The sequence below is a fragment of the Plecotus auritus genome (genome assembly GCF_963455305.1).
Source record: "Plecotus auritus genome assembly, chromosome: 3".
Taxonomy (NCBI): domain Eukaryota; kingdom Metazoa; phylum Chordata; class Mammalia; order Chiroptera; family Vespertilionidae; genus Plecotus; species Plecotus auritus.
Window position 1 is genome coordinate 99249634 of NC_137772.1, and position 26133 is coordinate 99275766.

The 26133-nt window shown below is 42.7% G+C and overlaps 1 protein-coding gene across 1 annotated transcript in view; it reads left to right on the plus strand.

Annotated features, from left to right (window-relative positions):
- Window positions 1–26133, plus strand: part of LHFPL6 (LHFPL tetraspan subfamily member 6) — a 277681-nt gene that overhangs the window by 212736 nt on the left and 38812 nt on the right. The window contains exon 3 of the mRNA XM_080662519.1: window positions 23277–23375. Within this exon, the coding sequence (XP_080518645.1) occupies window positions 23277–23375 (99 nt within the window). The remainder of the gene's footprint in view (window positions 1–23276; window positions 23376–26133) is intronic.

Here is a 26133-nt window from a genome sequence, read left to right on the forward strand (position 1 = left end):
ACTGAACAATCCTGAAAACAAAAATAAGAACAAGTAGCCAAACCTTGAGATACCAGAGGGAAGAGGAATATATGACCTTACTTTGCCTTCTTTATGGCTTGTGTGGATTAAGTCTGTAAATTTCTTTGAGTCCTTTGGAGAAAGAAGCTTTTTAAATATAAATTGTGATTATACAGCTTGCATTTCACATATCAAGCATGCATGGTTAGTTGTGTCTGGTGTGTAAGTTATACTTCCTCCAGATTATACCAGTGAGGTTCCCTGACCAACCTTCATTCTTTGACCCAGTGGTAAGGTAGAAATTTATGGTGTTACGTGTGGAGGCTGAGTGCAGGCTGCCTCTTGAACCTCGGTGTTGTGCTTGAAGAAACCAGAGTATCCATGTATGTCCCTTCTTGGAGGCATTTTTTTAAGAGACCTGTGGGGAGGGGTGGTAAGAGAGGCAGGAGTTGGTTAGTAAACTGAGAAAATAACTTCCTACTTTTTAAAAAAATTTATCTTTATTGTTGAAAGTATTACAGATGTCCCTTTTTCCCCCATTGACCCCATCCACCCCCCAGGCCTTTCAATGTCCTTTTCTTTGTCCAGTTATTCCCTGAGAGGTTAAAAAAACTAAACTGAGAAAGGCCCAGTCATGTAAGTTAGTTTCCTAGGGCTGCTATAAGAAAGGACCACAAACCGGGTGGCTTAAAACAACAGACGTTTATTCCCTTTTAGCTCCAGAGTCTGAAGTGTGAAATCAAGGTGTTGGCCAGGTCTCCCTCTGAAGATCTCGGAGAATTCTCCCTTGCCTCTTTCTACCTTCTGGTAACCTCAGACATCCTAGCATGTGGCAGCATCATTCCAAACTCTGCCTCCGTGTTTACATGGCCATCTTCCCTGTGTCTGGGTGTCTTCACGTGGCTGTCTTCTTAGAAGGACACCAGTGGTATTGGACTAGGTGCCTGCTCTACTCCAGTATGATCTCATCTTAACTAATTACATCTGCAACCGCCTTATTTCCAAATGAGGCCACATTCTGGGGTCCTGGAGGTTAGGACCTCAACATACCTGTTTGGGAGAGAGAGATACACAATTCAATCCATATTATCAGGTTAGGATAGCTTTCCAAAATATTTAGGAGCTGAACCTTTCCCTTCTATAAAATACCACGTGGAAGCCCAGTAGCAGAGCAGAGTAGAGAGCCCTGGGTGAAGTAGCAGTGGAGCCCAGGGCCTCTCCACCTCTTCAGTTTCCTCACCCGTCCCCACCTGTGTTCATGCTCTTTAGACACCAAGGAGATCCCCCCATCCCGCCACACCAGGCCTCAAGGGGCACAATATGAAAAGCTATGGAACTAGGTTCCATTCGGTTCCTTTCTCAAGTAAAATCTTATATCTTTATAGCTGGCAGCTTTAAGGAACATAAATTCTGAAAATAGGTCTGTTTAGAAAGATTGTTTGAAAGAGTTGCATTTCCTTTGTTTATTGGTTGTAGTATAAAGGAAATAGAATCTATATATACCAAAAGCAAACCTCCTCCAGTGTCACCATAGTATTGTCACCAGCAGCCATTCAAACAGAGTTGGTGAAAAAGCTTAATGCAGATGGATTGAATTTCTTCCCCCTAAATTTAAACACCATATAAAATCTTGGCATGCAGGTCACCCTCTAGAATCTCACTCTTTCATACAAGTTGGAAAAGTAGAAACTCATCCTTGAAAGCATTGAAACAGACTGACTCACAGCCAGTCCCACCTGCTGAGCAGCACCAGATCCACCAACAAAGCCAATACTTCCCAACAGAAACTCGGACAGAGAGCCCTGCCGAATCCTGCCCTGAGGATGGAGCACTTGCGAATAGTTGCCCAGGCTCCTAGAAAGAATGCAGACTTGATTACCAGTCTTTGGGAAGTTGTGACCCCCGGCAAGGAGAAACAATTGTATTCTTTTAGATGGCTAGAATGCTGTTGGGTTTGGGAAAGAATACACAAAACAACCTAACAGGAAAGTCCTGACTTTAACTCCATAAAAGGAGGCTTTAAATAGTCTCAGTTGGTCCATATTTTTAGAAAATTGTTTTGTCTCAGCCTGCCTGACTGTAATGCTATTGCCAGAACGAGCAATGAAAGAGATAAACATGGTGTTGAGATCTTTTTATGCCTTCCAAGAAGTCCTGGGTAGTACAAATCATGCTTGACAGCCTTTGATTAGCAGCTGCTCAGCTCTACACAGGAAAGGAGGCATTTATCTGAGGCTCTGTTCTCCCTTCGTAAATAAGCTAGAAATTTCCATCCACTGGAAGAAGCCTGCTGTAAGCCATCTCCTTCACACCACTAGAGACTGTTCTGCGTGTGTGTGCGCATGTGTACGTGGGGAGGGGGGGTGGCATGGTGGGACCCATGGGGCCAACTGGGGGAGCCTGTATCTCACACTATGGTAGCACTGGGTGAACGCTGAATCTTTTTTAATGTGATGTGCCCTGTGCCAGGCAGATCAGGTACTTTCTTTTTTTGTGTGACAATGTGGTGTTCCAGGAAAGCTTTGGACAGAGGGACAAGAGATATTTCATTTCTGATTCCTTTACTGTCACTTTGAGCATGTCACTTATTCTTTTTGAGCTGCAGCCTAGATTCCACCCTGGCCCAGTGGCTCAATTGGTAGAGTGTTGTCACATACAACCAAAGATTGTGGGTTCCATTCCTGATCAGGGCACATACATTCGGGTTTGATCCCAAGTTGGGATGCATGTGGGAGGCAACCAGTGGATGTTTCTCTCTCACATAGGTATTTCTCTCTCTCTTTCTCCCTCTCTCTCTCTTTCTCTCTCTCTCTCTCTCTCTCTCTCTCTCTCTCTCCCTCTCTCTCTCTCTCTTTCTCTCTCTCTCTCTTCCTCTAAAATCAGTAAAAACATATCCTCAGGGAATAATTTAAAAAATAATAATGCTTTCTATGAAATTCAATGGAAAACCCCACAATAATTTTTCAGATTGAAATCAGACCTTCTGTTTTAGAGGAGGACTAATAAGTAAGGTAGGACCTCTGACTCCATAAGGTATGAAGTTCACTTCTCTTGATCTTTCAAATATTTTGATAGCAAATTTTGAGAAGCACTAGATTAGATCATCTTGAGGGTCCCCTTCAGCTCTTATGTTTGGGAACTCAATTCACAAACCGTAAGGTCCCTTTGCCTACTAAATCAACTTTTCTTGCCCAGAATTAATGACCTTCTGCAAAGGTCACTTGCCCCTTCTCAACCATTTGACCATCACTCCCCTCTACTCCCTTGATTCTCAACTTAGTTTCATTTTCTCAATTTGCCCTGCACCTGCCAATCGCCAGACTTTTCTTCACCTGGGATTAGTACATCTACTTAGAATTCCTGATTCTACCTTCTGCTAATTCTGCTATGTAAGATGCTATATTTACCCAGTTGCGCACCCCCCCCCCCCCTCCATTTATTTAATACTAGAGGCCCAGCACGCATGAAATCATGTGCAAATAGCTCGCCGCGTGAGCCGCGAGCCCCACCCTGCCGCCGCAAGTGGCTAACGGGCCAGGGGAGAGGGACCGAGAGGTGCTCCATGCACCTCCTAGTTCCAGTCGTTTGGTCGCTTCTGCTTGCCTCAGCTGGCCGCCCCGCCCATCGCCGCTCGTAGCTCTCTGCTGCTAGTAGCTCGCGCCCTCCCCCGGCGCCCCCCCTGCCCTGCCCTCCTCCAAGAGAGCCGCTGTTCGTTTGGTCGTTATGACATTAGGACCACGGGCCTTTTATAAAATAGATGCCTCTTAAAGTAATATATTTGAAAAAGATATGAATGACTCATTATGACTGCTTATGCTAGTATTTATAATACTCAGAATATTGTAAAATTTTCCCATTGTGAAATACTTCGTAATCGTATTTCTATGTATGTTTTTAAATACTTTATATTTTTAAATATCAAATGCTCCACAGAATAACAGTTTTGCAGGTTAAAGGTATGTAGGAGAGAATGTGGTATTTTAAAATTGAATTAAAATACTGGAACTGACTGGAAACAACTTCTTGAGTACTTCCAAAACTTGTTTGGGATTGATCAGTGAATCACAGATGGAAAAGTAAAACGTTTCAGTTATCCTTGACATTTCAAAAGGGAAAGAAAAAAAAGAAAAATCATTATAGCTGTCTTGAAAGAAATTGTTTCCAAATTGTTTGTCAGCTATTCCAGATGGCTTTACTGTTTTTTAATGGGCTTGATGATATTTTTAAAAGACCTGGGGAAAATAAAATGAAGTTTTTCTTTCCTGATGTCCCTGAAAGTGAAAGAAGGGGAGGGGGAAGTATCTTTAAAGAATTGTCTGTTTTAAGTACCTTGGCCACTTGTACCACCTCATTGATAGCACACAACAATGATTTTATATATTCACTAGAGGCCCGGTGCATGAAATTCGTGCACTGGGGGGGGGGGGGGGAGGTCCCTCAGCCCAGCCTGTGTCCTCTTGCAGTCCAGGATCCCTCGGGGGATGTCCACCTGTTGCCTTAGGCCCGATCCCCCCAGGCCATGTCTGCCCCTGCCTATGTTCCCCCTGTCTTTTTTTCCATTGGACCCCTGCCTGTGTATTTGTCAGTCAAGCTAACCCTCTCACCATAACAATAAGATCTGAGTTGAGGACAAATTTTTCCCAAGAAGGGAAAGACAGGTAAATGGAAGGCAGTTAGGTCTTACAGCTTTCACTGCAAATAAAACACTGGGGATCATTTCTATCCTGTGAACTGTCATGATCTGAGTTTTGCTTTGCACCTCATTTTTCAGTATTTTGCATCTAGTATAATATTTACATAAGCCATGAAAAGAGTACTAACTTTTACCTTATACATGTTCAGTAATAATAAACAGTTAGACTATATAGAAACACTCAAAGAACATGTATAACTATTAAGACTAATATTAGAAGATAGGTAAAGATAAACAAACAGATTCTGAGTTCAATATCAATCCATAGGTATACCATACATGCCTTGTTGATGTCTTGGGACAGTTGTCTATCCCTGGTGTCAGCAGCTTCTCATTCATGTTTGTTGTAGGCAGAGGTGAATGTCATAGACAGGGGCAGATATCTGTTTGTGGTTAGGTGCCCAATAAATTCCTCTCCAATGAAGTTGGAAACTGTCTTTTATTTGATGTTGTTTCCAAAAAACAATATCTAAAGTCTTTGTTTCCTGGGAGCTCACCAAGTTCACCTGATGCAAACTGAGGAGTCAGTAAGCACAGTGGGTCTTTGCTTGTAACTAGCATTGGGTTAGGGCTCACAGGGCAGTTTGGGGTGTGCTTCATAGGAATCTTGCTATACTACTTCTGTGAGTGTCCCACGTCCCATGTGGTTCTGGGTTCAGGGTTCAGGCTCTGGAGGAGGCCGCACGCAAATGAAAGAGACAAGACAAGAAATAATAATTTGGAAATTGGGGGCCAGGTGGAAGCCCAAGAAAGGACTCCACTTTGCTCTGGCCTTGCCATCCCTTTTATTCAGGTCTGGGATCCACCCATAGCCCTTAGGCAGGCAATTCCAGTAATAGCTCGATGATAGCCTATCAGCAAGGATTTACATAAGACTAAAAGGTGGAAGTTGCTTCAGCTCTCTTTTTCTCAACTAAACAGTGGGTGCATAGCTCTGACCTTTGCCAGAGCTCAAGGTCTCCAGCCTTCCGGGTTCCTTGTCCACACCTCTCTGCTAGTGAAGACAATGAGCGGCTTCCCGCATACTTCAAGTAAATGTCACACACACAAAAAAGTGTCCAACCCTATAGATAATTTTTATGAGAGTGTACTTGAGCCAAATTGATGGCATATACCAGGGAACAAGATCTCAAATGATCCCTACCCTAACACTTTTTTTTTTTAAGTCAAGTAGTAATGAATGAAGAATGTTTGGAAGCACAGAATCTATCCATTGTTGGGCATTTGCTGTATTGGTTAAAGGCACTAGTGAGGAGAGAGGTTTTATTCTGTCTCTTAAATATTGTTATGAACTGAAATAGGCTTCTAGTATGGAACTCATCACTCTTTTAGAAGATTTCTCAACCTGAGTTCTCCTTTGGGTAACTTTATGTGAGGGTAGCACAACTAGGGGGGGAGATATTTTCATCCAAATAGTTTGCTCTCTTTCTGTGCTTATCCTTAACCATCTGCAGGGCACTTTGCCTGTTACCAATTCCTGGAGCTTCTGCCTGCACTGAGCAACCGACATGCACTCTCTGATCATCACACCATCCCTGAGAGGTACAGGTGGCTTATCTATACTGGCATTAGGGAGGTACTGAAGTTTAAAGTGAGTGACCTGCCTAAGCCACCACAAACCTGGGCAGATCCTAGCCCCACAGGGAAGGACCTCTGGCTCCTAGCCTCCCACCTTGTGTCCACAGCAGGCTTCTAAGTCAGGATCCCACTGGAGTTTAAATCTAGCCAGGCCCCTTCTTCAGACTATAGCTTTGGGTGCTAATTTAAAAAATAGCAAATTAATGTTTTTTGCAGCCATATGAAAAGATTCATTCTCTGATCCCCTTCTCCCCAACCCACAATCAGCCCTGCCACTCCTTTCTCCCAAGTGAATTTGGTTACTCACTTCCCACATTTCCCCACTCAGCCAGGCCCTTCCCTCAGGCCTCAGATCCATAGGTCTGCTGTGTATTAGCCAAGTGAACATAACACTTCATCATCAGATATGCATAGAACTAGGGCAGCTTGGTTCTACTGTTGTCTCCATTCAAACAGGATACAACCCCCAAATTTGCTCCAATTCTTATAGGAGACAGTGTATTTCAGGAGCCCTGTCCCCTGCCAACTATCTATGCACTGCTGTGCCCTCATTCCCACCGCCAGTGTCACTGGTATCAGCTCACCCAGGCCTGTGGGAGGATTACACAGTAAGCCATCAGGCATATGTGATGTTATTCCCCTTGTCCAGGCTGATTCACGCCACAGGACTGAGGGCAAGGAAGCTGGGAGTTAGTGCTTTAGCAGGAATCAAAGTGAAGATCTGTAAGCATGTCAGGGGAAGGCTCAGAGGTGACTGGGAATGGCAGTGTAGTTTATGCATGGTATGTTAGGATGTGTTACCTTAAAACTTCGGACCCATGGCATCATGTGCTCTATAATTCCAGCAAGTCCTGCAAATGTGTGGTAAAAGCAGTGCGTCCTGGTGGCAGTGCACTATTTTTTTTTTTTTCATAAAGTCACTGTTGTATAAATAAATGTTTAGAGTGTTACCTTTCCTTCTTCTTCTTCATTATTTTGTAAGAGGAAAGCTACATCTATGTGATCTGTACTATACTGGGACATTTTGTCTAATTCTCTCAACAACTCTGTAAGGAGACACTGGTAGATCCATTTTATGGATGAAACTTGGGGCTCAAGTTTAAGAGACTTGTTCCATCAATATCTAGTAAGACCTGACATTCAAATACAGGGCTCTCTGACTCTACCAGCCTTGTTCCTAACAGTTTGCTTCTTGAATATTTATCTGAGTGTGGGTAATCACAATTTGCCAACATGCACTAATTGAGTCTGGTTTGGACTTGATGTAGGATGGGGTCAGGGTTTGCAATATAAATGTACTTACAGGTGAGTTTTTTGTTTGTTTGTTTTTCATTTTCTGGTTAGAAAATGACAGGATATGTTGGAGCCTACCTCTGTTCCCGGAGAGCTTTCCTGTTCAAGTGTGATGATTGGGTTAGCTCTTTTTTTTTCTCATTGAGGGGTATCAGGAGTGATTTGTTTTATACAAAACAGCAGTGATCCTTAAAGAATGTATGTCCACTGAAAACTCTGAGCTGAGTGGCTCGGCTTTCCTGGAACTTTTCATGTTGTCACTCTGGCTTTTGTAAAATGTCTTATGAAGCCCTAGCCAGTTTGGCTCAGTGGATAAGGCGTCAGCCAGGGGACTGAAGGTCCTGAATTCGATTCCAGTCAAGGGCACATGCCTGGGTTGTGGGCTCGATCCCCAGTAGGTGACGTGCAGGAGGCAGCCGATTAGTGGTTCTCTCTCATCATTGATGTTTCTCTCTCTCTCTCCCTCTCCCTTCCTCTTTGAAATTAATTAAAATATATTAAAAAATAAAATGTCTTGTGAAGTTTTTATTGGTTTATCAGTGTCAGACAGCTGAAGCAAGCTGATCCTATTTTGCGTTGTAGGATGGTAGTTTGAGAAATTTTTGCATAGCTGATGTAACTGTTGGGGTTCAGAGGTAGTCATTGCCCTATATAAATTGATTGTATATAAATTTGTGTGTAAATCACTTCCAGGTAGGTGGCATCCAAAATTAGTACCATTAAGCTGTAAAGATGCAGTGTTATGGCCGAAACCGGTTTGGCTCAGTGGATAGAGCGTCGGCCTGCGGACTGAAGGTCCCGGGTTCGATTCCGGTCAAGGGCATGTACCTTGGTTGCGGGCACATCCCCAGTGGGGGGTGTGCAGGAGGCATCTGATCAATGTCTCTCTCATCGATGTTTCTAGCTCTCTATCCCTCTCCCTTCCTCTCTGTAAAAAATCAATAAAATATATATTTTTTTAAAAAAGATGCAGTATTATGTCAGTTATGGCTTTTTGGTCTAACTTTTGGGTCTGCCTCATAGGTCTGTGCAGACTAATGGGCCAAGGGAAGGAAAGGAGATGGAGTATGAATAATGAAAAGAGATTTCATATGTACTGATGTTTGAAACTTACTGTGACAAACATCTCCCCTCTCCCCAAAAAACATGGATTGATGAATCAATAGAGGAATGGGAAAATGGATAGATATGTGATAAAACAAATTTTAAAAACCTGTTTATCTTGGAACTTAGATGATGGGTATATGGGTGTTTATGATACAATTCTTCCAGCTTTTCAGTAAGTTTGAAATTTAACTTAATGTAATGTTAGGGGGGGGGGAAGAAATGTAATAATTCTTAGCTTATAGAGATGTGGTCAGCTGCAGAAAACGTATTTGTTGTGAAGCTGTGAGCAAGCAGTAAGGCAGAGACCTTTGCTTTTGATTAGTGCTTTTATTTGTGTGTTTTAAACTGGTGAGCACCTCTTGCTGTTAATGAAGAATCTGAATGGAATGAAATGTATGCAGTTCTAAGGCAGCAGCAGCAGTGGTACAATTAATTATATTAGCATTTTGTATCATTGATACAAAACTACAATTTACTGAGCCCTTATCTTATGCCAAACACTGAATTGGGCACTTTTATTAAGCCTTTTATTTCTTCCTTATAACAATGCTCAAAATATCGACAACATTATGTATATTTTATAAATGAAAGTCTAAGATAAGAGAAGTTAAAAGAATACTGCTCAAGATCACACATCTGGTTAAGTAGTGCTGGGATTCGAACCTGACATAATCATCCCACACTATTTCCAATAGACCCTCCCTGTTCAATAGACCCTCACTGTCCTAGACAGCAGCCTTGCCTCCAGGAGCTGGTTCAAAATACTAGAGATCTGAACCCCAGAGATACAGAATTGGAATCTGCATCTTCACAAGCCTCCTAGCTGTGTCCCAGCTCTGCTTCTGGTTATTCACTTGATAACACTCAGATCTCCCCACCTGTCTGTCACTCCATTCCTTCATCTACCACATGGGGACATCAGTTTTACTAGTAGCTCTACCTGCTTCACAGAAAGACTAAAAGTTTTTAAAAGTAAAGGAAAAACAAAACAAAAAACAGAATAGATAAAAGTGGTAGTGAAACCAGAAAAGTTGGTGTTCATGCTACCTGTCATTACCAGAACCAATAAGTAGAGACAAGGATTGAATCTTCATGGGCACTTTATTCAGATGGCTGGAAATCTGAGAAGACAGATGGCAAGTTATATCTTACAACTCATCTCAAGTTGACCTTTTTTTATAAAAAAAGAAGTGTTGGTAAAGGTTTGGAATTCAGGAAAAAATAGGTTTGGAACTTGGGGAAAAGGTTAATCAGATAAAAGCTGCAGTCCAGCAATTTTCCTAGCATCCCTTCATTTGTGGACTGGTGATTCTTTATCTGTGCCCTGGGCAGCAGGTCCTCTCCCTGACGCACAATGGCTCAGATATCTCAATCACGTGCAGTCCTCCTGGATACAAAGGTCTAAGTGTGTGCGGGTCTCCTGGAGTCAGGGTAGGACCGGTCATACATTGCAGTTCCTGGAACAACAGCTTTCTACATGCATTAATTACCAAGCCTATTAACTATGTAACTAAAGCTAAAAATTTTTAACTTCTTGAGTTCCTCATCATTAACATATGAATTATTTGCCTAAGTGGGAGTGTGATGCTGTGGCACTTTCATTTGTGCCTATGGAGGTTTGCATGGGTGATAAGGCCATTAGAGCAAGTGTTCCTTGCTCTTAGTTCCAGGGATGTCGTGCTGGAACTCTCACTGCATTCCATCTAAGAAAAGAACCATCTCTGAGTGTGGAGGACTTGATTTTAGGCATGTTTTTTCAGGCATTTCTACACATATTGGCTAGAACCAAATTCACCACCCTGTTCCACATATAATACAAAGTCCAAAGCTTAATAATAGGGACCATTCATCGAACTCTTACTGTGAAGTTCTGTGCCCATCTCTTTATATATACTATCTCATTGAATCCTTGCAACAACCCTGAGATGTAGATATTTTCCCCATTTTACAGATAAGGAAAACTAAAAAAGAAAAAAAAAACTATTATATATAGAAATTGAAAACTCTTCCCCCAAAGTTTCATTATTTGAAACAACTTTATTTACTTATTTTTTATTTTTTTAATAATGTTTGCCTAAGACTCTAGAAAGAGCAAAGTTGACAAGTCACCACCCATGGCTAAAATTAGCTTGTGAAGTTTTTGTTCTGAGGAATGGAGCAGGTATTCTACTGCATGTCTTCTAAGCAAGAATATAAGCAGAGCCACTTTAAAATGGAGCCACTGCTGCCACACCACAGGAACTGCCTTGCATGTCTTATATCTCAAACCTTGGAATACTAAAATAACTCTGTGACTGGCCTTATTTCCTTACTTCCTAAAAATATATTTGCACAGATAACAAGAAAGCAGTTATTATGACTACTGGACTGAAAATAAAAAACGGTGTTTAGATAAATGTTATGTTATCTGCACCATAGAATTGCTTTCCTTCTAAAATGTAATTGTTCCCCTTCCTTTTAATAAAAACCTATTGCCTTTGTCTCCTAATGGGAACATTATTTGGGCTTCTGGTTGAACAAATGATTCCAAATAGTTATTCTTATTGATCTCAAATAAATGCTTGTTTGAATGGTCTTTTTATTTTAGGTTAACAGTGTTTTGTATCTTCTTGAAAAAGAGAAGGAATGAGAATCAAAGAGCTGTTAGGTTTGATCAAGCAATTGAGTCGATACCCTTCCCCCGGGAACTAGCTTTTCATGTCATTTCACTATGGACATGCCCTTTGACCACATTTCACTTGCAGGAGCCACATTCCATTCTCTCCCCTCCGGGTATGCATAAAGAAGTCTCCACCAAGGAAAAAGCCTGCCAAAAGTCCTTTAAAAGCTGCTGACTCCCATCACTGGGTGCTAGAGCCATCCAGGCTCAGCCACCTGGTGTACAGATGATCAAATAAATTCGTAATCCCTCACCACTGTGGCCTCGTGCGTTCCTCCTTCAGCGACGTAACGAGCCATTTTAGAAAACATTTTAAGAAAACCTAAAGCATTTTCTCTTCTGCAGGATGTTTTCAGCAAAGAAACAGTCTTGTGATTAGTAAAACTATTTTTGACAGTTCATAAATGATCATATTTCTATTTTATATTGTATATGGACAAGATATCTTTCCATGGTTTAACTTCTGATGAACAGAAAGCTTTGTGTGCTAGAGCTCACAGTCGGGACCCAGGGGAGGGGGAGTCTGTAGGGTTCCTCAGAGGCCTTGCCTTTGGTCATAAGCAGCAGTAGAATCAATCCTGGAGAAATGGCAACTTGAAATCTCTCTTGACCGCTGCTCTATTCATTCTTCTCCATTTGTATATAGGGTTCAGTACATGGATGGACATAGGAAGTCAGTCCAGAGCTAGAACTTGGGGATTCAGGAGGCATTTGAAGGTGAAGGTCAAAAATAGTGGGTGAAGACTCAGACAGACCTGCAAGTAAGTCCCTGGAGTTACCATTTAGTAGCATCAAGAGCATGAGCCTGCTCCTCCAGACTTCATTTTCTTTCTCTGCCAAATGAGGCCAATAATCTTTTTTATATTATATACTAGTGGCCTGGTGCATGAAATTCATGCACGGGCGGGGTGGGGAGTGTCCCTCAGCCTGGCCTGCACCCTCTCTAATCTGGGACTCGCTGGGGGATGTTGGACATCCCTCTCACAATCCAGGACCGCTGGTTCCTAACCGCTCACCTGCCTGTCTGCTTGATTGCCCCTAACCACTCTGCCTGCTGGCCTGCTCGCCCCCAAATGCCCCCCCTTGCCAGCCTAATCGCCCCCAACTGCCCCCACTGCCAACCTGATCACCCCTAACTGCCCCCCACTGCTGTGCTGCTCACCCCCAACTGGTCCCCCCTGCTGGCCTGCTTCCCCCCAACTCCTCCCCCCCCCGCCAGCCTGATCACCCCCAACTGTCCTCCTTTCCAAGCCTGATCGCCCCTAACCACCTCTGCCTTGGCCCCGCCACCATGGCTTTATCCAGAAGTATGTCTGGAAGGTCTCCCAGAAGGTCTCTGGTCTAATTAGCATATTACCCTTTTATTAGTATAGATAGGATATGACATACCGCCATAACTATAACATATCTACCAGTATTACTCTATGAGAATACGTACTTCATGCGATAGGAAGGCATCTAATACATTACATTGTATATGTTGTAAGTAGTAGGAAATACTGTATTCGTAGCAATAGTATACACCCTGTGACTTCCCTTCCTGATTTGGGAATGGTTCCCCAGTTCTTTGAATGTTTCCTGGCCCCTGATGTATTTGGAAAGAAAATAGTTCACAGTTTGGAGAAATTACTCTAATTCAACTGCCTCCTGTACTTGCAGCCAGATAACAGGAAAAACATCCCAGGGCCAGCACCTCCTATGGCTGAGCTCTGGAGTAAGGGCCTGCAGCCCAGCGCTGGACAGGTGACGGCTACTGGAGGCACCTTGGGTCTGTCCTGTTGTCAGCCGGGCAACCGGGGCCCTCTGCTCCCAGCCCCTTCTGAGCCCCAGTGCCTCCTAATGGGGTCCCGAGGCTGTGCCCCCAATCCTGCTGCCCTCTCCTCACCGGGGACCGGGGCAGGGCAGCATGGGGAGCAGGCGTCCCATTTTCATTAAAATGTTCAACTTGCGCCTGCTCCACTGGTGTCCGCAGGCGGCCCAGGAGCAGATAGTGATCCCAGAGGCGTTTGCCGCCCCTGCCAGAGCTCAGCCACGATGGTCTCGGGTGAGACAGCCCCGCCAGGCCCCATGGCTGCGACTTGGACCCACTTCCTTAACCAGGGACCTGGTTCTGGGTGGGCAGCAGCAGCACTTCCTCCCCGGGCAGCAGTGGCCCTGAGCCCACTGGCTCTCCCTTCATCCTGCCAAGGCTTGCTTCTCACCCTTGCTTCTCACTCTTGCTTCTCACATTTGCTGAAAACCTTCTCGGTCCACTTGCCATAGTAATCTCCGGCGGGGCTGAGGGGACTGGGCGCCGCCATTTTGTGGCGGTGTGATGGTCAATTTGTGTATTCCGTCTTTATTAGACAGGATTATATAATTGTATACAATTACCTGTATTCTGAGACTCTTGTAAATACCAAATAAATAACATTACTTAATATTTAATATTTAACAAACATCATGAACCAATGAGTTGGAAAGCAAGTGAACATATAGTAGAGTTTCTGGCCTTCCAAGAGAAGTAATACTTACAAATAACTACAATGTAAGGTAGTAAGTCCTAAATAAATGGTACAGAGTACCAGTAGGAGATCATAGGAAAGGGTAAAGCCTAGGGCTCACTTCTTTGCCTGGGAGTTGGGGGGGCAGGCTGCCTACTGAGGCTTCTAGACATTTACAGTTGGTATTTTCATATGGTGGAGTTTGAGCATAAGGTAAGGAGGCAGAGTATCTAAGTCAGAGAGAAGAGATTTAACTTTCAGAGATGAGAAGTTTAATATGTATTCAAAGAACCAGTAATTAATGGGTGCAGTAAGCCAGGGATTCCCATTCAGAAATGACTTTGGTACTGACCAGGGTGAAGGAGTCATTTAATAGGACTATCATGGCTTGACTCTAGCCAGATATGTGCAGGCTCAGTATTGGCACATCTCTCAATTTGTGGTAGGCATTTAGATAGACATGAGCAGAGCAAGGATGATGGGCCAAGTATAGAAGGTCACCAGGGTTTAGGCCCCCTGACCATTCATAGCACTGGTCATGTGGTTAGGACCCTCCCCTGACCTTTCCTCCCCTGGCATGTCACTAGTCATGTTGTAGACCCTCTTAGAAGAGGAACAAGGGGCTGAAGAGTGGCCTCATGTGATTTCCATGCTGGCCTTTGCACAACTACTTCCTTAAGCATGAATCCCTAGGGATAACATCTAGGCCTTGGTAATCTTTCAGTTCCAGGCCCAGAAAAGCAGCAACACTATGGTTGACTTCAGGACCCTTTGCCCTGGCTCCATCTAATCTGAAAAGATACATCTAGAAAGCTGATGAATATTCTATTGAGACCCTCTCCTGAGATCTCCCCTAAAATCTCCACCCTTAAGAGCCCTTAGGTTGGAGGACTTAGCATGCCCTCCCAGGGAGAGCACATTCTCACCTTTCCCATCCCTCTCCTTTTCCCTCCAGGTAGGTTACCTTTACACTTCTCTCTCCTATGCTCCAAGGGCCCATTCTTTTACATCTGTAACTTGTTTCCTGAGCCCATTTCTTCTGCCACTCACTTCTTCTACCTCCGGGACTTTCTAAATAAACTTTTTCTTATAGTTTGTGTTTTGGCTCTGAATTCTTTCTTACCCAGAACTCAAGTACTGAGGTTGCTGAACCAAGGTCTGGTCTGACTCCACTGGTCTAACACCTGGTGCTGTTTTCACCCCCAACCAATTTTTTAAGAGACACAAGAACTCTGGACCTACAGGTGAACGTTCCACTTAGTAAAACATAATGATCAAATCTCACTTAGTAAAACACTAGAAGCCCAGTGCATGGGGGGAGGGGATGTCCCTCAGCCCAGCCTGCAACGACGCCAGCATCCCATGCCCCAGCCTCTGGCCAGAGGCCCTCCCTCCACGCGGCCAGGGCACAGTACGCTGTGCTCGTCGCCGGGGGTGACCATGAGTCCAGCGTCCCATGCCCTGGTCTCTGGCCAGAGGCCCCTCCCTCCATGCGGCCAGGGCAACCGCCCCTCCCTTCACCCAGCTGGGCACGCGACGCGGGGCTCACATTGCTGGGGGTAACCGCAAGTCCAGCGTCCTGCGCCCAGCCTCTGGTCAGAGGCCCCTCCCTCCTCACGGCCGGGGCACAGGACATTGGGCCCCCGGTCCTCCCTCCGCGTGGCCGGGGCGTGGGAAGCTGGGCTCGCATCGCCAGGGCAACGCCACCAGCATTCCCCTCTCCCCCCCCCCCCCCCAGCCACTATGGGCACCACCATCTTTGTTGTAGAGTGATGGTTAATTTGCATATTACTCTTTTATTAGATAGGATGATGATGATCAAATCCCACATGTCTATGTCTAAAGTCAGATTGTGAGTGGTGAGCATGTGAACTTGGAGTGGACTTGTCCAAGCACTGGGATTATAACAGGTAGAAAAGAGTCCTAGACTAGGTAGGCCCCAAGAGCCCTGGGATTGATCTGGATAAGCCTCTTCCATCCTCTGTGCCTCTATTTCCAGAAAGCACTTTGAAAGGAAATGTGATTTATGAGAAAGAGCCTAACCAAGCCTCATCTTTGTAGAATACTTAAGTAGATTCCCCCTTATTGTGCTTTCAAGGTCTGAAGAGTTAAACACTGGCCCTTGCTCTCTTGTTCATTCCCCACCAATGGATTTATTTTGTTGTTACATTTTGTAAAGGGACCTTTATCTAGTTCTGGAAAGGGACAAATATCATGTACATAAATTAGCATATGGAGACTTGAAAATGGAAAAGTGCCAAAGTCTTCCAAAGAGAAGTCCAGATAATTGTCTACAAGACTGAGTAGCTTTCATGAGAAAAGTAAAGAAAACAATTTCCCTCATTGCTTGCCACTGAAAAGAAGATAAAGGAACTAGAGAAAGGATAAAAGTATCCAAAAAAAACATAAAAGATGCATTCATGGGAAAAGCTGGTTTGATCATTGAAAAGTCAATAGGTGGAAAAAGTCACACTATAAAAAAAAACAAAAAACACAACTGTGGAAAAAGAATGGAGCAATAGTCATGGAGAAAAGTGAGATCACATAAAAACTTTGAAGAGTAGCCTGGAAAAAAAAAAAAAAGCCTTCATGACTTTAACATGAGGACTCTATTCTTACTACTTTTGCAGAGTAACTGGCATTTGGGGACCAGAGATTTGTGTTGCTTTTTTTGCAAGAACCCAATTGTTATGTTAATATGCTGATGGCTATGTGTTAAGTACTGACTGAATAAAAAGTGTTGTAAGGAAGGGAAAATTCCCAGTATCCTATTCTTACTTGGACCACTAAGCTCTTTAGGAACTTAAGACTTCATACTGAAATTCTAAGAAATAATTAATATTATGGCAGATATTTCCAGCATTGTGCAAAAACAAATACAGCTTCAACTAGGGACTCTCTCCCATGGGTGGTTTATGGGCTGGCAAGGCATACTGGACTAAGATTTAGGTGGAGCTAAAGGCAGACCTCTTTTACAACATAGCATCACTGCACAGCTCCCAAATGCTGATCTCTGTGTGTTTATCTGTGCCTTCTCTTCTCTACTAACACTGGCTTCTCCTTAGAGATCATTTCACTGACCTAGCTCTTCAAATACTTTGTCTTGTACAGGGTGAGGCCAAAACCCTAGGGTACTCAGGTTGAAATGGCCTAATAGTCAATGCAATATTCACTTTTTTTAAATTTAAGAATTATTGAGTCATTTGTTGGATTATTATTTTTTCCTTTATAGAAGGCAGCATCTCCCTAAATTCCTAAAAACTCCCACAAAATTATCTTCCTAATGGTCTATTGCATCCTGATAGCTGATTTCAACTAGGTACTGAGAGAAAACTAAAAATGGAACTAATTTACACTAATTTGTGATTTATTCATGACCCCTTAAAAGTTACAAAGTTTTGTCCTAGCTGATGTGGTTGGCCATTGTCCTGTGCACAGAAAGGCTGCTGGTGGAGTTGTGCAGAAGGCAGCTGATCAATGTTTCACTCTCACATCAATGTTTCTCTCTCTCCTTCTCCTTTCTTCTCTCTCTAAAAATCAATTTTTAAAAATCTTTTTTAAAAAAGTTACTAAGTCTTTCAGATTGCAAAGTCTTTTCTGAATTGCAAATGAGCCTATAGCTGCAAATGATCTCACACCTCCTCCAACACCCCACCTCTGTTATCATCTTCCTCAGTTTGTTTTCTAGCTTCACAGTCTCTTTTCTCACTTCCACTCCAATAGTCACATATCTTCTACAATGTGACTTTTTTTCATGATGTCTTTTATGGCAATGACATAGGTGTTTGGTTAAAATGCCACATAATTAAGTCCATGTGGTATCCACAATGTTTACAAATCTAATAAAGAAAATCTGTGTAAATGATATAAAAACATGTGAGTCAGAAGATTCTAATAGAGCCGTTCACTTCCCAGGAGCAAATTAGTCCATTTAAACTCATTCTGTCATTAAGATATCATTTGGGCAATGACTCTAGATTCCAGAATCTTTTCTGAGCCCTTTTTCAGTGTACAGTATTATAACTGGACAACCAAGGGGTCCAGGCTGCTTGTCATTTCTTCAGCCAATTAAGCAGGGGCATGGTTGAATCATATATGAGGGTTTATTCCAATAATGCCAGCATTATGGGAGAGCAGCAGGTCATCCACAAAAATCTGCTCTCCAGCCCACCATAAGTCAACTGCTTATATTGAGTAGAAGGACAAAGATTACGTGGGGAAGTAGGAATTACAGGTATGGGAAAGTAGGCACGCGATAATCATTACAGGTTACAAGTCATGCGGGCTGGGGTGGTGGGCAGTAAGGTATATTATTTAGATACACAAAGACAATAGACAATTTCATAGGTAAAGATTGACCTTTGTCAAGAAAGTTGCAGGCCTAGGACATGACTACTCACCATGCCCTGTTTTACGTTAGCAACTTTTACATTCAGACCAGCCTGTGTGGTTATTTTCAGTCTCTGAGTTTTTGAGCCCTGTCATGTGGGCCACCCCTGAGCTTTTCAGATTTAGTGTGTGACCCCTTTTTCATCCACAAGTATAATATCTAAGTGGTATCTAATTCACGGGTTTTCAAACCATGGTTCCACCAAACATTGATTTTGACAACATGATCTAAGGTTTAACACTGCTAAAATGAAGAATGGCAGGAAGGGTAAGTGACAGACCACAAATCCAAAGGTGACTATTTAGGGCAGGTGTCCCTGCTGCTAAACAAACCACCACGAGAAACGAGAGGCAACCCTCTGGACTGGGCGTCCCCAATCCAGAAGGACCCAAAGCCAAATGGCTGAGCGCTTCTGGCCTAGTGCTAGGACTTTCGAGACGAGAGACTTTCGAGAAGTCAGTGAGAGAGAGAGTGGGCAGAAGATTTGAGAGGAGGGGAATTGTGGAACATCACTCACCTAGAGAAGACTGGCTGGTGTGGGATGGAGGGTCAGCAATGGAGAAGGAGAGATTCCCAGTCCATCATTCCTCCTTGGCTGGCTGGGGGGGACCCTGTAAGGGGGGAAGGCCTGATCAAGGCTGGCAATCGAGTCACCTGAGTAGGATTCATAGGTAAGCCCAGGATGAGCTGCCACTGCCTACTGCTCTCTGAGTAGCAAACTCGGGGGGACCGAAGCCAGGTCAATGGCTCCCCATCCCTGTGGAACCCTCCCAGGTTTTGGCACCAAATGTTGGGTCGCCAAAGGAGGAACGCACGAGACCAGAGTGGTGAGGGATTACAAATTTATTCGATCATCTGCACAACAGATGGCTGAGCATAGATGGCTCCAGCACCCAGTGACAGGAGTCAGCAGCTTTTAAAGGACTTTTGGCGGGCTTTTTTCTGGGCAGAGACTTCTTTATGCATACCCAGAGAGGAGATAATGCATGTGGTCACCGCAAGTGAGATGTAGTCTCAGCAAAGGGAATGTCCATAGTGAAATTACCTGAAAAGCCAGTTCCCAGGGGAGAGGTATCAATTCAATTGCTCTATCAAACCTAACAATTATTAGTTGAGAAAATGGATGATGTTCAAGTAATAGACTATGATAGAAAGATATGCATCAGTCCCTCTGCCTTTGAACAAGTTGAGCATGTACCAGCCAGGATTTGGCCAGTGAAAGGAACTACTCTAGGTATTTCAAGAAGGAAGGGATATAGCCCAGGGACACAAAGTTTCAAAGACCTATTGAAGGTCAGGGGAAGTGAAGTTCAGAGACAAATGCAGGAATTCAGGAAGTGCAAGGATTGAAAGAAGCTGCAGTTGATGACATGTCCTTAGTGGGTGATGCTAAGGGTATTCCAGGTAGCCGTGTGCAAAATCACATCTGCTGTCTGCAGAAAGACATGCTCCTAACTGCAGCTGCCAATGGGGAATATGGTTTATCTCTTTTACCGTCTAAATCCCACTTGAGGGCTTCTCATTGACAGAATATGAACCAGAATTTCTGTTAAGAGGAGAGTTTTTGAAATGTAGTTTCCTGGCCTCTAGCCCCACCTAGAAAGTGAGAATCTAAATGAGCAGGGATGATTTTGATTGTTAACAAGCAGTAGCAGGCATAGCATATAAGAATCTGGCCAGGCCAGCATCCCTTTGAAGTGGTGTTTTAAGTCCTGAACAGCCCTCCCCAATAGCATATTATGCAATTATGAAAATGGTCTATATTTATACTATCCAATACGGTAGCCACTAGAGTCATGTGGCTGTTAGACACTTGAAAATGTGGCTAATACAACTGAAGAACTGAATTTTTAGTTTTACTTAATTTTAATTCATTTAAATTTAAACTTAAGTAGCTACATGTAGCTCATGGCTACTACCTTGGGCAATGTAGATCTAGAACTCTCTTTGGTCCTTTGCACCCCCCTGCCACTCCATTAAATGGAAGATATTGCCTGATCTGTCCTGAAGTGGCCCTGATCCTGCCATCTGAATATTTGTTGTATTTGTGTGTCCAAGGTACGACTATCTGATGGAGTTGGGGGAATGATTTCACTGAACTAAGAGAATTGATCCTCTGACTACTTTTGGTGCCAGCTTGCTAATAAACATTTGCTGTATAATTGGTTGAATTCACTCTGAGATTTGCTTTCACCTTAACATACAATGGTAGCAAGGTAGCTGGGGAGACCACTGATATTTACCTGCAGAACTTGATAATTGTGACAGTTAATTAGCCTGATCAGTTTGCAACATACACTTTTCTCCCAGAAATGTTTCCAAAAATCTTTGAAATCTGCAGAATCTTTGCTCTTAGCAAATATTAGCTGATGACAAAACAAAAACTGCTAAATATTAATATAAAAATCAAGGGAAGGTGGTTGCCCTCCACTGAATACTTCTTTTTAATGTGAGCATATTTAAGAGTATTTTTTAAAAATTTATGCATATAACACAAATGTTCTATGTATAAAATGGTTCCTAATTTATGTGGTTGAACCTACATTTCACAGTGTCACACAGACAGCCCAATATTCTACAAAAGAACCCTGAATGCTAAGTGTACTACCACTTAGACAACCTTAGGTCTACTTGCTCCATATTGTAGGCATTTTAAGCTTCTTTTGATTTAGTCTCCCAAAGTGCCTAGAGTCATATTAGACCAAGGCATGTGCTTTCATGAATACATGATACATACTTTCTGCCATACTGAAAAAGAATATTAGCAAATAAGATTGTCTATCATTTATTTGCCTATCAGATAAAAAGAAAATGATGGTTTAAAGGTTACTATTTTTCATTTTTCTTACACTTGAACATCTTCTAGTTTAACTGTCTTTCTGCATTAAAAAAGTTGCTCACAAGATCTCAAAAACTAGTGTTACTTATTAATTTAAGATGTCAGGATATCATGGAAATGATGTCACATTATTTATTCATGGAATTCAGTTTACACAAACATTTATATCCTCATTAATTATCTCTTTACTTGAAGCTGGATAACACAAACTTGGAATTGTTATAAAAATGCCATATATATAAGCCAGTCAGAGAAAGATAAGTATCACATGATCTCACTCATATGTGCAATCTAATGAACAAAATAAACTGATGAACAAAATAGACTCAGAGATATAGAACCATGGAACAGACTGATGAATTTCAGAGGGAAGGTGAGGGTGGGGGAATTGGGAGGTGGGAGATTAACTGGGGAATTTATATGCATAACCCATGGACACAGACAACAGTGTGGAAGGGAGGAGTGGGTGGAGGGTGGAAGAGGTCAATATGGGGGGAGGGGGAAACAAAGGGAGCATCTGTAATACTTTCAACAATAAAGATAGATAGATAGATAGATAGATAGATAGATAGATGATAGATAGATAGATAGATAGATAGATAGATAGATAGATAGATAGGTAGATAGATGATAGATAGATGCAATGGAATGCTTAAAAAAAAAAAGAATGCCATAAATGGTATCATGAGAGGAAAAGCTTAAGGAAACCAGTCACTGGAACATTTGCTTAGTCTGCAAAGCCTCCTATAACTGCCATCTAAATGACTCTTCAGCCTCAGTACAATTCATATTTATACATGGGACATCCAGGATTAGTGATTTGCAGTTTCAATGATTCTTTGTAGACATTCCCTCATATCACAGCCCATTTGCATTGGATATTCGCTTTGCTGTTAACCAAGGGGCAGATTGGAGGTAGGGCACCAGGGTGGGGAATGTGTGTCAGTTCATGGGGAAGGTCTCTCCATACTGCTCAGCATAGAGGTCGGGTGTGGGGGTGGAAAGCAGCTTCTCCTTAAATGCCTGTGAGAAAATAAACTATTTGTATGAATTACAACTACTCAAGGGGCAGTGCGGAGAAAAGCCAGAGAGGGAAGAAAGACCAAAGGAAGAGACTCAATCCAGAAACAGTGGAGGTCTCTTTGAGGTACAATTGGGGCCCTGTCATTCTGCCTCTACATTACCATATCAATGCATTTTCTTATTTAGGGGGCTCCCTCATTTAGCCCCTGATAACCCACAGTCCCTCAGACAAGGATGACATTCTCACCAATCAGACTGTGCATGCGTTGGTCCTACTGGCCCAGCACACTTGTGGGACTTACAAGTGAAGATAATACTTACTGATTGATGTGATAAGATGTTACTTTTATATTAGCCCTCAGATTCCAATGGTGGGTGCTTAAGTCTCATTCAGCTTCTTGTTAAACCATATGAGGCTTTAATGCAAAACTAAGGACTGGTCAAGCCAATGGAAAGCTATCAGGTCAGTATGCTGCCATGATAACTTAATCCATATTAAAATAAATCCATCACTTTATTCAGTTCAATCATCAAACCTTTTGTTCTTAGCTGCAAGGAGGACTTATATTACGATAAGTGTCTGTCTTCTTGGGTATTTCTAAGACAGGTGGATGCTCCTCAATTTTCAGCGTCTCGACAGAGCATTATAACAGTGCACAATCAATGTGCTGAAGTGATTTATGAAAATCTTTATGTTCTCTCTGCCCATGGTAAAATTTGATGATGCTGAAACATTCTATTTTGATTCTTAAATTGGAAAAACAGCCCAATGAATGAGGAACCATAACCTATTAGGCACTTTTGCTTGCTATTGAATTACTTTACATGGATTGATGGTGGAATTGGTTGGCTTTTTATAAGAGTAATTAAAAGGACTTCTGGATTTTATTTCCTAAATAAGATTGTATTTCCTAAAGCAAGGCTTTTGATGCTTTTAAAGGCAAAGTTGGAACCAAACTAAGCCATCTGTCAAGGTGTGTGGTGTGTTTTCTTTTTTCTTTATAAGCAGACTTGAAATTGTTCTTGGAATCTAACTTTAGATTGCTTGAGAGAGCTGTGACTGCTAATTTCTTAAAAGCACACACCATGCTCCTTTGTTATATTGCTAATATTGATTCCCCCCCCCCCCCACACACACACACACACACACTACCTTTATCTAGGGATGCAGAAGGACACTGCTAAGGCTCTCTTCACTTATCTCTTTGCAGGCTTGTTGATCGGTGCTGGCTGCGCCCTCTACCCCTTGGGCTGGGACAGTGAGGAAGTTCGGCAGACTTGTGGCTACATTTCTGGCCAGTTTGACTTGGGTAAGTTCTTTTCATAGAAGGCACTCTTTTTAGAGAAGAACCTATCTGATCTTTTATAGGAGCAGAAGGTGGAAAAGGAATGGGGAAGAAAAATATATGCCTGTATTGCAGCCAGAGTCATGTGTAACAATACCCATACATTCACTGATCCTTCTGTTTTAGTGAACAGTCATTGATAATCAACTGTTTGTCTGAATTATGGGAAATATTGTAGATACAACAAAAATAAATAATCCTTGCTCTGAAGTGTTTATATTTATTAATTAATTCATTCAAAATCATATGTTTATTACTCATTGCAAATGTTAAAAATAGTTGCCTATGGAATTCCCATTCTATCTGAGAAATAAAGCAAACAACACCATCAAGGAAATGACAGTAAGGGCTATGCAGTTTATAGCAATTTCCACTCTAGAGCAACAGGCAGCTTTATGACAGGGATAAGAATCAAACTGGTATTTGAAGAAAGTGACCTGTGTGGATTTTCTGGCAGTAGACAGAAACACCTTGCTGGCAAGCATTATGGTAGAGCAAAGGCACAGGGGAGGAATGAGAAGAGTTCATCAGGAGACCATACAGAAACTGTAGAGGCAGGAATTCACACATTGATAAGGGGCTCATGAATTTTTTTATGTACTAATTAGAAAATTTCAGATATTTATCACGTGTAGATATAGTGTATTCTGCTTAGCAATCTATAAATTTTTAATATATTTTTATTGATTTCAGAGAGGAAGGGAGAGGGAGAGAGAGATAGAAACATCAATGATGAAAGAGAATCATTGATCGGCTGCTTCCTGCATGCCCCCAGCTGGGGATCAAACCTGCAACCCGGGCATGTGCCCTTGACCAGAACTGAACCTGGGACCCTTCAGTCTGCAGGTTAATGCTCTATCCACTGAGCCAAACTGGCTAGGGCTCAACCTATAATTTTTTTTTATACTACATGGTTTCACCATTATAAGTTGTAATGATGGGATAATATTTCAGTTGGTTTGCAAACCTACATTAATTTCACTTCCTTATTTCTTTCTTATTCTAGTTTCTGTTATTTAAAGACATAGTATACTAGTAATGAGTAGTTTAATTAATATGTCTTTTCCTAATTGAATTATTTTCTTAGGATGTTCTTCTAGAATTGGTGTTATTAGAACAAAGACTATGAACCCATTAGATTCATTGCTATATGATAATAAATACTTTCCCCTAATATGTGGATAGACAGATTGTTTTTGACCTTCAGTACATAGTGAGTTACTAACTTAAACATCGACTCTTCACATTAAATATTTTACTTATAGAATAAAAATTTTGAGGAAATTGGTCTAATAGCAGTATTACCATATCCCAAATTGTTTAAAATAGGTTTATGTTAGAACTTCTATGAAAAAATTGTTTCTATTAGATAATGGGGGGGAAATGGACAGATCTGATACCATATCAAAGGTCTGTGAATTTGAAATGAAGCAATTTTTATTTGACTCTATGGATGACAAACACCCTGCTTCACTCAAAATAGCACCTGCTCTTTTGGTAGAGAATATGGTGCTCTAAACACCACCTACTTTGTCCAAATGCAAACTGCCCATTCTTCCTCCTTGATGATGAGGCTTTCCTAAGTCTGGGTTCATTTGTGCTTGCCATAAATTAACTGAAGGGGGAAATGCTGGCATAAAGTTGACTATCAGCATTTTGTTTTGTTTTTTGTTTGTTTTTGGAAATCAAACTGTGTTCAGGGGTGATATTTTAACATAGTGTTTAGCATTTTCCTTTCTCTGGTGTTTGAAGCTTTCTTGGCTGTTTCATACAGGCCTCAACTTGATTAGAATATTGTTCTAGCTGATCTCTCTTGTTATTGTGTGTTGCTATACTAATCATCAGGTTATAATGAAATGGAGATCTTGTTGTTTATCTTCATTACTGCACCCCAATGTTCTATATCTTCTCAGCATTGTGGGTTAAAAATGTCAAACTTAAACTTACAAAAAAACCTCTTGCCTCTTCACTAATGGTAATAATATCTTATGTTATTAAACTCACTGAAGCCATTTTAGTAATTAAAAACTGTAATGTCATTTTAATTTTTGCCTTTTTATTTATAAACTAGTGGCCCGGTGCACGAAATTCATGCACGGGGGGCGGGGGAGGGGGTGGTCCTCAGCCCGGCCTGCACCCTCTCCAATCTGGGATCCCTTGGGGGATGTCCGACTGCCGGTTTAGGCCCGACCCTGTGGGATCGGGCCTAAACCGGCAGTCAGACATCCCTCTCGCAATCCGGGACTGCTGGCTCCTAACCACACACCTGCCTGCCTGCCTGATCGCCCATAACCACTCTGCCTGCTGACCTGCTCACCCCCAACTTCCTCCCCCACCAGCCTTCTCGCCCCCAACTGCCCCCACTTGCCAGCCTGCTCGCCCCCAACTGCCCCCCCATGCCGGCCTGTTCACCCCCAACTGCCCCCCCATGCCGGCCTGTTCACCCCCAACTGCCCCCCCCCGCTGACCTGAACACCCCCAACTGCCCCCCATGCTGGCCTGCTCACCCCCAATTGCGCCCCCTGCCGGCCTGAACACCCCCAACTGCCCCCCACAGCTGGCCAACTTGTTTCCTGATTGCCCCCAACTGCCCCCCCTGCCGGCCTGCTCACCCCCAACTGCCCCCCCCCCGCCAGCCTGAACACCTCCAACTGCCCCCCACTGCTGGCCAGCTCATTTCCAAATGCTCTCCCACTGGCCTGATTGCCCCCAACTGCCCCCC